This window comes from Rattus norvegicus, chromosome 8 (genome assembly GCF_036323735.1).
Source record: "Rattus norvegicus strain BN/NHsdMcwi chromosome 8, GRCr8, whole genome shotgun sequence".
Taxonomy (NCBI): domain Eukaryota; kingdom Metazoa; phylum Chordata; class Mammalia; order Rodentia; family Muridae; genus Rattus; species Rattus norvegicus.
The window spans coordinates 2,499,914-2,511,247 of NC_086026.1; the positions used below are offsets into that span (position 1 = coordinate 2,499,914).

The following is an 11,334-nucleotide window of genomic DNA, read 5'->3' on the forward strand; positions in this document are numbered from 1 at the left end:
CAAAATTTCCTGAGCCGAATCTGAGTAACATTGTGAATTCGGTTAGTTCCCAATAGGCCACAGTAGTAATAAGTGGACTCTTCGGGATATAGAAAAATTTTCACGAATGGAATCAAAATTTCTAGGCGAATTCATTGAGTTCCCAATGGGACATGCTTGTATGAGTGTGCTTTTCAATATATAGCAATATTTTAAGGAACGGAATCTAAGTATCATGGTGCATTCAGTAGGTTCCCAATAGTATTCGCATGTAATAAGCTTGTTATTCAAGATAGAGGAAAGTTTTAACGAACTGAAACACTGTTTGTTTGTGATTTCACTTAGTTCCCAGTAGCAGTCTCTTGTATTATGTGTACTTTAAAAGATTTATAAAAATTTGGTGAGCCGAATCTCAGTAACTTTTTGAATGTAGTTAGATTCCAATAAGCCGCAGTAGTAATAAGTGGACTCTTCGGGATATAGAAAAATTTTCACGAATGGAATCAAAATTTCTAGGCGAATTCAGTGAGTTCCCATTGGGACATGCTTGTATGAGTGTGCTTTTCAATATACAGCAACATTTTAAGGAACGGAAACTAAGTATTATGGTGAATTCAGGAGGTTCCTAATAGGATTCGCATGTAATAAGCTTGTTATTCAAAATGGAGCAATGTTCTAACGAACTGAAACACTGTTTCTTTGTGAATTCAGATTGTTCCTAGTAGCAGGCTCTTGTAATATGTGTACTTTTAAAGATTTATCAAAATATGGTGAGCCGAATCTCAGTAACTTGATGAATGCAGTTAGATCCCAATAGGCCGCAGTAGTAATAAGTGGACTCTTCGGTATATAGAAAAATTTTCACGAATGGAATCAATATTTCTAGGCGAATTCAGTGAGTTCCCAATGGCACATGCTTGTATGAGTGTGATTTTAAATATATAGCAACATTTGAAGGAACGGAATCTAAGTATCATGGTGAATTCTGTAGGTTCCCAATATGATTGGCATGTAATAGGATTGCTATTCAAGATAGAGCAACGTTTTAACGAACTGAAACACTGTTTCTTTGTGAATTCAGTTAATTCCCAGTAGCAGGCTCTTGTAATTGTGTGCTTTTAAAGATTTAACAAAATTTGGTGAGCCGAATCTCAGTAACTTTTTGAATGTAGTTAGATTCCAATAAGCCGCAGTAGTAATAAGTGGACTGTTCGGGATATAGAAAAATTTTCACGAATGGAATCAAAATTTCTAGGCGAATTCAGTGAGTTCCCAATGGGACATGCTTGTATGAGTGTGCTTTTCAATATATAGCAACATTTTAAGGAACGGAAACTAAGTATTATGGTGAATTCAGGAGGTTCCCAATAGGATTTGCATGTAATAAGCTTGTTATTCAAAATGGAGCAATGTTTTAACGAACTGAAACACTGTTTCTTTGTGAATTCAGATAGTTCCTAGTAGCAGGCTCTAGTAATATGTGTACTTTTAAAGATTTATCAAAATATGGTGAGCCGAATCTCAGTAACTTGATGAATGCAGTTAGATCCCAATAAGCCGCAGTAGTAATAAGTGGACTCTTCGGTATATAGAAAAATTTTCACGAATGGAATCAAAATTTCTAGGCGAATTCAGTGAGGTCCCAATGGGACATGCTTGTATGAGTGTGATTTTCAATATATAGCAACATTTGAAGGAACGGAATCTAAGTATCATGGTGAATTCTGTAGGTTCCCAATATGATTGGCATGTAATAGGCTTGTTATTCAAGATAGAGCAACGTTTTAACGAACTGAAACACTGTTTCTTTGTGAATTCAGTTAGTTCCCAGTAGCAGGCTCTTGTAATTGTGTGCTTTTAAAGATTTATCAAAATTTGGTGAGCCGAATCTCAGTAACTTGGTGAATTCGGTTAGTTCGCATAGGTCGCAGTAGTAATAAGTGGATTCTTGGGATATTGAAAGAATTTTCACGAATGGAATCAAAATTTCAGGGCGAATTCAGTGACTTCCCAATGGGACGTGCTTGTATGAGTGTGCTTTTCAATATATAGCAACATTTTAAGGAACGGAATCTAAGTATCATGGTGAATTCAATAGGTTCCCAATAGGAGTCGCATGTAATAAGCTTGTTATTCAAGATAGAGCAAAGTTTTAACGAACTGAAACACTGTTTCTTTGTGAGTTCTGTTAGTTCCCAGTAGCAGGCTCTTGTATTAGTAGTAATAAGTGGACTGTTTGGGATATAGAAAAATTTTCACGAATGGAATCAAAATTTTTAGGCGAATTCAGTGAGTTCCAAATGGGACATGCTTGTATGAGTGTGATTTTCAATATATAGCAACATTTTAAGGAACGGAATCTAAGTATCATGGTGAATTCAGTAGGTTCCCAATAGGATTCGCATGTAATAAGCTTGTTATTCAAAATAGAGCAACGTTGTAACGAACTGAAACAGTGTTTCTTTGTGAATTCAGTTAGTTCCCAGTATCAGGCTCTTGTAATATGTGTGCTTATAAAGATTTATCAAATTTTGGTGACCCGAATCTCAGGAACTTGGTGAGTTCACTTAGTTCCCAATAGGCCGCAGTAGTAATAAGTGGACTCTTCGGGATATAGTAAAATTTTCACGAATGGAATCAATATTTCTAGGCGAATTCAGTGAGTTCCCAATGGGACATGCTTGTATGAGTGTGCTTTTCAATATATAGCAACATTTTAACGAACAGAATCCAAGTATCATGGTGAATTCAGTAGGTTCTCAAAAGGATTGGCATGTAATAAGCTTGTTATCAAGATAGAGCAACGTTTTAACGAACTGAAGCACTGTTTCTTTATGAAATCAGTTAGTTCCCAGTAGCAGGCTCTTGTAATATGTGTACTTTAAAAGATTTCTCAAAATTTAGTGAGATGAATATCAGTAACTTTGTGAATTCACTTAGTTCCCAATAGGCCGCAGTAGTCATAAGTGGACTGTTGTTGGGGATTTAGCTCAGTGGTAGAGCACTTGCCTAGCAAGCGCAAGGTCCTGGGTTTGGTCCCCAGCTCCGAAAAAAAAAGGAAAAAAAAATAAGTGGACTGTTCGGGATATAGTAAAATTTTCACGAATGGAATCACAATTTATAGGCGAATTCAGTGTGTTCCCAATGGGACATGCTTGTATGAGTGTGCTTTTCAATATATAGCAACATTTTAAGGAACGGAATCTAAGTATCATGGTGAATTCAGTAGGTTCCCAATAGGATTCACATGTTATAAGCTTGTTATTCAAAATGGAGCAACGTTTTAACGAACTGAAACACTGTTTCTTTGTGAATTCAGTTAGTTTCCAGTAGCAGGCTCTTGTAATTGTGTGCTTTTAAAGATTTATCAAAATTTGGTGAGCTGAATCTCAGTAACTTGGTGAATTCGGTTAGTTCCCATAGGTCGCAGTAGTAATAAGTGGATTCTTCGGGATATTGAAAGAATTTTCACGAATGGAATCAAAATTTCAGGGCGAATTCATTGACTTCCCAATGGGACGTGCTTGTATGCGTGTGCTTTTCAATATATAGCAACATTTTAAGGAACGGAATCTAAGTATCATGGTGAATTCAATAGGTTCCCAATAGGAGTCGCATGTAATAAGCTTGTTATTCAAGATAGAGCAACGTTTTAACGAACTGAAACACTGTTTCTTTGTGAGTTCTGTTACTTCCCAGTAGCAGGCTCTTGTAATAGTAGTAATAAGTGGACTGTTTGGGATATAGAAAAATTTTCACGAATGGAATCCAAATTTCTAGGCGAAATCAGTGAGTTCCCAATGGGACATGCTTGTATGAGTGTGCTTTTCAATATATAGCAACATTTGAAGGAACGGAATCTAAGTATCATGGTGAATTCAGTAGGTTCCCAATAGGATTCGCATGTAATAAGCTTGTTATTCAAAATAGAGCAACCTTTTAACGAACTGAAACACTGTTTCTTTGTGAATTCAGTTAGTTTGCACTAGCAGGCTCTTGTAATATGTGTACTTTTAAAGATTTATCAAAATTTTGTGGCCGAATCTCAGGAACTTGGTGAATTCAGTTAGTTCCCAAGGCCGCAGTAGTAATAAGTGGACTGTTCGGGATATAGAAAAATTTTAACGAATTAATCAATATTTCTAGGCGAATTCAGTGAGTTCCCAATGGGACATGCTTGTATGTGTGTGCTTTTCAATATATAGCAAAATTTTAAGGAACAGAATCTAAATATCATGGTGAATTCAATAGGTTCCCAATAGGACGTAATAAGCTTGTTATTCAAGATAGAGCAACGTTTTAACGAACTGAAACACTGTTTCTTTGTGAATTCAGTTAGTTCCCAGTAGCAGGCTCTTGTAATATGTGTACTTTTAAAGATTTATCAAAATTCAGTGAGCCGAATCTCAGGAACTTGGTGAATTCACTTAGTTCCCAATAGGACGCAGGAGTAATAAGTGGACTGTTCGGGATATAGAAAAATTTTCACGAATGGAATCAAAATTTCTAGGCGAATTCAGTGAGTTCCCAATGGCACATGCTTGTATGAGTGTGCTTTTCAATATATAGCAACATTTTAAGGTACGGAATCTAAGTATCATGGTGAATTCAGTAGGTTCCCAATAGGATTCGCATGTAATAAGCTTGTTATTCAAGATAGAGCAACGTTTTAACTAACTGAAACACTGTTTCTTTGTGAATTCAGTTAGTTCCCAGTAGCAGGCTCTTGTAATTGTGTACTTTTAAAGATTTATCAAAATTTGGTGAGCCGAATCTCAATAACTTTTTGAATGTAGTTAGATCCCAATAAGCCGCAGTAGTAATAAGTGGTCTCTTCGTGATATAGAAAAATTTTCACGAATGGAAACAAAATTTCTAGGCGAATTCAGTGAGTTCCCAATGGGACATGATTGTATGAGTGTGCTTTTCAATATATAGGAACATTTTAAGGAACGGAATCTAAGTATTATGGTGAATTCAGGAGATTCCCAATAGATTTCGCATGTAATAAGCTTGTTATTCAAAATGGAGCAACGTTTTAACGAACTGAAATACTGTTTCTTTGTGAATTCAGTTAGTTCCCAGTAGCAGGCTCTTGTAATATGTGAACTTTTAAAGATTTATCAAAATTTGGTGTCCCGAATCTCAGGAACTTTGTAAGTTCACTTAGTTCCCAATAGGCCACATTAGTAATAAGTAGACTGTTCGGGATATAGAAACGTTTTCACGAATGGATTCAAAATCTAGGCGAATTCAGTGAGTTCCCAGTGTGCCGCGCCTACAGCAGAGTTAACGGAGCTCCGGGGCAGACATGACGACTGAATGGGAGCCAGTTTGAGGGTTCGCACCACACGTGGTTAAGCCCCCTGATTGCATGTTGTATACTCCAAGAAGATGTGCACCTGGATTTGCCCCCTGCTACAAACTTGGCTCTGGGCTGATGGGCATCTGGGTCATAGGAAAGATTGTTGTCAGCAGTTTTTATTTATTTTTTCTTTGTTTGATTCTGAGAATGATCTTGGTAACACAGAGACTTCCTTTAATAATAGGACAGAAGGTCCTGATCTATTTTTCATCACTAATACCACAAGCTTTCCTGCTTCCTCTTTACAGCAGACAGAGCCTCTGATGACAGGGACTCCAAGGTTGCAGATTATGTCTCTCTTATAGATAAGGAAATCAAAGATTTAACAAAGAATTATACTTATAAGGATAGTGATGCTTCTTCTATTAGGGTGTTGGTAGAACTGTTGAGAAATGATTCCTTGAGATTTGGGTCGGCTATGAAAATTTTACAGAGTATAGAAACAGGTGGTGACAACCAGGTACTTACAGGGGACCATATGTGCATCGACCAACGGATGCTCCATTACCATATACTGGAGAATATGATTTGAATTTTGATAGGTGGGTTACTAAGGATGGATATAGGGTCAGGTATTTGTCACTGCCTTGGTCAGAAATATTGACAAGAGCCCGTCCACCTTGGTGTGTGCTCTCAGAAGAAGAGAAATGGGAGGTAAGGTCACAGATCATCAGATACTTTAGACAGGGATCGGACATACAATATTATTGCCCCAAGCCTTAGATGTACATCTACAGGACTAACAAAGATGGAATCAAAGGGTTAACTAGAGCAATAGAACTAGGTACACAGACATGATGGCGTAAGATATGCCAGACATGCGGTCCCCCGAAACTTCCTCCTTGATGTGACAAACGGAGAACTAGACTAGGCTGGCTGACTGCGGCTCGTCTAAAAAAAAAAGCAAGCTATACCTTTTTACAGAAAAATCCAATGTCCTTGGCCATGGTCCAAGATTGTTATACAATGAAAATTGTGTATAAATGTCTGATGCTCTCTCAGTAAAGTTACAACAGCTGACCACACTCTCTCTGTGTCTGTGTCTCTGTTCGCCATCCTGTCTCCGCTCCACGCGTGTCCTCAACAGGTGCCCCCCCGCGGATCCTTGGAACCTCCAAGATTGCCGACCGCGGCTGCTGGCGCCCGAACAGGGACCCCCGGACACGTGCATGCTGTTGTCTTCTTGTGCTTTTCCTGTTTTTCTTATGTCCTCTTGCTTTAGAACTGGAATCACTACAGGAGCGGAACGGACTCACCGAAGGGAACTGCAGTCCCGCCTATGGAGAAGAGGTAGGTGAGGCTGAGTCACTCATTATGGGAGGAACGGGCTCAAAGGGACAAAAAATTTTGTCTCAGTATTACAGAGTCTCTTAGCAGAAAGAGGCCTCAAAGTCAAGGAAAGTAGTGTTGTGGAATTTTATCAATTCCTCATGAAGGTTTCCCCCTGGTTCCCAGAAAAGGGAGATTTTAATCTAGAAGATTAGAAGAAAGTAGGTAGAGAAATGAGAAGATACACCGTTAAGCATGGAGAAGAAACCATTCCTAAACAGGAATATCCCATATGGTTACAGATGAGGGAAATCTTGGCAGAACAGTCGGATTTGATCTTGTTATCAGCTGAGGCACAATCAGAGAAGGATGTTGAGGAACCAGTGTATGATTTGCCTTATGATGATGTTACTGAAGTTAAGGTTAAGGAAGTCAGGGAAAAGACTTATGGAACTAATAAACCCCTTGTTAAGAAAGACCCCCTCAAAGATGAACCTCTTGGGATTGGATGATGACGATGACCTCTCCCCAGGGGATTGGGATGATCTAGAAGAGGAGGCAGCTAGATATCACCATGATGATGATCTGGTCTTTACAGTGAAAAAGGGATCCAAGGGACCTAAAGCACGCCCAATACCAGCCGCTCATAGAAAACTACTACCTCCAGTGGGTTTCGCAGGGGCCATGGCTCAAGCTAGGGAGCAAGGTGACACTTTCTTCGTTTTCCCAGTGGTCTATACAGGAGACAGTGATGATGAAGATTCCCCCACATGAGAACCATTACCCCTAAAAACATTAAAGGAATTACAAGCTGCAATACGAACCATGGGGCCTTCGGCGCCCTACACTATACAGATAGTGGACATGGTGGCCAGCCAATGGTTAACTCCGCATGACTGGCACCAGACTGCCAAAGCAACTCTCTCCCCGGGGGATTATATCCTCTGGAGGACAGAATATGAAGACAAGAGCAAAGAAACTGTACAAAAATCCTCAGGAAAAAGGGGGCCCGAGGTAACTTTAGAGATGATGCTGGGGACAGGAGCATTTGTTGCCCCTGCTTCTCAGGTAAAAATACCCAAGTTTATCCTAAAAGAGGTTACTACCAACGCTGTTTTGGCCTGGAGAGCAATCCCGCCTCCTGGGTCAAAAAAGACTGTCTTGGCAGGAATAAAACAAGGAAATGAGGAATCTTATGAGACCTTTGTCTCTAGACTGGAGGAAGCTATCCACAGAATGATGCCCCCAGGAGAAGGGGCTAAAATGCTCTTAAAGCAATTGGCATGGGAAAATGCTAATTCACTATGCCAGGATCTTATAAGATCAGTGAGAAAAACGGGAAGTATACAGGACTATGTCAAGGCCTGCATAGATGCCTCTCCTACAGTGGTACAGGGGATGGACTATGCTGCTGCCATGAGAGGACAGAAATACTCAGCCTTTGTTAAATAAACATATGGAGGAAACAATGCTAGGGACAACTCTGGCCCCACTTGTTACTCATGTGGAGAAGTGGGACATTTAAAAAAAGATTACAAAAGAGGTCAAGGGGAGGGCAAACGCCCCCCTCCTGGCCTGTGCCCGCGCTAAAAGAAGGGCAGGCATTGGAAAAGTGAGTGTAGATCAAAGTATGACAAGGATAGAAATTTGATTACAGATAAAAAGGAAGAAGAAACAAAAAACTAGATGAGGGGCAGCCTCTCAGCCCCATACAAAGAGAGAAAAATAAAGGTCAAACCTCGGAGTTAAACCCCGATGGCATTCCATTCACTATTCATGACCTTCCTGAGCTACACCCGGAAGCGCGGGTTTAGATCTCTCTTCCAAGTTCGATATCATCATTTCTATGGAAGAAGGGACGGTTTTAGTCCCTACAGCAGTAAGGGGAACTCTACCTGACGGAGTTACAGGGCTCTTTATAGGAAGAAGTTCCAACTATAAGAAGGGCCTAGAGGTCCTTCCAGGAGTCATAGATACAGATTATCAAGGGGAAATAAAAATTATGGTTAAAACAACCAAACATACAGTCATCATACACCAAGGAGAGCGTATCGCCCAGATATTACTCTTGCCATATTTAAAGCTGCCCAATCCAGTGCTCCAGTCAGAAAGAGGACTGGGAGAGTTTGGATCTACTGACCACATACATTGGGTCAAAGAAATCAAGGAAAGCAGGCCAATGCTCACTATTTATCTTAATGGTAGAAAGTTTGTAGGCCTTCTTGACACAGGGGCAGATTAGACATGCATTTCAGGAAAAGACTGGCCTTCTCATTGGGCCATCCATCAAACAGAGAATTCCCTACAGGGCTTAGACATGGCCTCAGGAATAGCCAGAAGCAGTGAGCCTCTGATTTGGGAACATGAGAACAAGACAGGTAACATACAGTCTTATGTCATACCGACATTACCATTTACCCCCTGGGGAAGAGACATTATGAAAGACTTGGAGGTAAAATTGGTCACAACAGAACAGGATTTTTGATGGGGGCCAATGAGGACAACCTGTTCGCAGATCAAATATCGTGGAGATCTGAGCAGCCTGTATGGCTCAATCAATGGCCCCTAAAAGAAGAAAAATTACAGGCTTTACAGGAGTTAGTCCAGGAACAATTGAGGCTAGGACACATAGAGGAAAACAATAGCCCATGGAACACTCCGGTGTTTGTTATAAAGAAGAAATCAGGTAAATGGAGATTACTACAAGACCTAAGGGCAATTAAAAGCACCATACATGACATGGGGGCCCTCCAGCCTGGACTGCCATCCCCGGTGGCAGTCCCCAAGAACTGGGAGGTAATAATTATAGATCTACAAGATTGTTTCTTTAATATAAAGTTACATCCTAAAGATTGTAAGAGATTTGCCTTTAGTGTTCTTCTTCAAATTACCAACGACCCTATCAACGATATCAGTGAAAAGTACTCCCCCAGGGGATAAAAAATAGTCCCACATTATGTCAAAAATTTGTGGATCAGGCCATTTCTTCCGTCAAGAAAAAATGTAAAAATTCCTATATGATTCATTATATGGATGATATATTGATAGCCCACCCTCAGAGGGCCTTAGTGGACCAACAATTATTTGACCTTGTAAATGCTTTGGAGGAATTTGGCTTGATTGTCTCTGAGGAGAAAATTCAGAAATATGATAATTTGAAGTATTTAGGTACCAATATTAGAGATAATAATATAACATATCAGAAGTTACAGATAAGACATGATAGACTAAGAACGTTAAATGATTTTCAAAAGCTTTTGGGTAATATTAATTGGATCAGACCCTACTTGAAAATAACTACCGGAGAGTTAAAACCATTATTTGAGATACTTAATGGAGATCCTAACCCCATATCTACCAGACAATTGACTATTGAGGCCTGTGAGGCATTAAACAAAGTAAATGAAAAATTGACTCTAACAAGGGTCCAACGCTTGGATCCTGCTGAAGAGTGGTCCTTGTACATTCTAAAAACTAATTATACCCCCACAGCCTGCCTGTGGCAGAATGGGATATTGGAATGGATTCATTTACCTCATATTTTACATAAAGTTTGGTTTCTTATGATACCCTATGCACTCAATTGATTATCAAGGGAAGACACAGGTCTAAGGAATTATTTAGAAGAGATGTGTATATTATTGTCATCCCATATAATAAAGCTCAACTAGAACAATTATTACAAAAAAATGATGAATGGATCATATCCTTAATTGGCTTTACAGGGAAAATAATTTTCCATTTACCTCAGGACCCAGTTTTAACTTTTGTATTAGAAAATGAGGTGATTTTCCCTAGAGGATATTCTAAAACTCCATTAGAAGATAGAATCAATATAATCACTGATGGGTCCTCAAATGGACGATCAGTGGTGTGTATACAAAATAGGGACTCCATTATTAAGAAGAATTCAAGATATTCAGCTCAACAGGCTGAAATTAAAACAGTCTTAATAGCTTTTACAGAAGTAAAACAGGCTTTCAACCTTTACACAGACTCCAAATATATATTTAACTTGTTTCCGGAAATAGAGTCGATAGTCCTGTCGCCGAGAACCAAGATTTATCTCAAATTAAAACAGTTACAAGAATCTATTCAACAGAGACAGAATAAATATTTTATAGGGCACGTGAGGGGCCCCTCGGGGCTTCCAGGTCCTATAGCCCAAGGAAATGCTTTAACAGATTCACTAACAAAAATCATACAGGCTGTAGAGACAGCTAAAAGAGTCATGATCTACATCATCAAAATGCTACTACACTTAGATATCATTTTCAAGTTCCTCGTGAACAGGCAAGAAAAATAATTAAATCTTGTCCTCATTGTCCAGATTGGGGACATACATTAAAGATGGGAGTTAATCCACGAGGATTAAAACCTCACATTTTATGGCAAATGGATGTGACTCACATATCAGAGTTTGGAAAATTGAGTTATGTCCATGTCACAGTGGACACCTACTCACACATGGTGTTTGCCTCTGCCAGAACGGGAGAGGCAGTGAAAGATGTAATACAACACCTGGTGCAGAGTTTCTCTTACATGGGTATCCCGAAGAAAATAAAGACTGACAATGCACCTGCCTATGTGCCAAAAACCTTAGAGCATTTTTATCAACAGTGGAACATAGCCCATGTCACAGGAATTCCATACAACCCACAAGGGCAAGGCATTGTGGAACGTATACATTAGAATATTAAAGCACAGATTCAAAAGTTAAG

The 11,334-nt window shown here is 39.3% G+C and overlaps 1 protein-coding gene across 1 annotated transcript; it reads left to right on the forward strand.

The window, feature by feature from the left end:
- Positions 1–7,431: 7,431 nt before the first annotated feature.
- Positions 7,432–8,065, forward strand: LOC120099697 (endogenous retrovirus group K member 5 Gag polyprotein-like). Its single transcript, XM_039100766.2, has one exon. The coding sequence runs from the start codon at positions 7,439–7,441 to the stop codon at positions 8,063–8,065; it is 627 nt and encodes a 208-aa protein (XP_038956694.1). The 5' UTR covers positions 7,432–7,438.
- Positions 8,066–11,334: the final 3,269 nt, after the last annotated feature.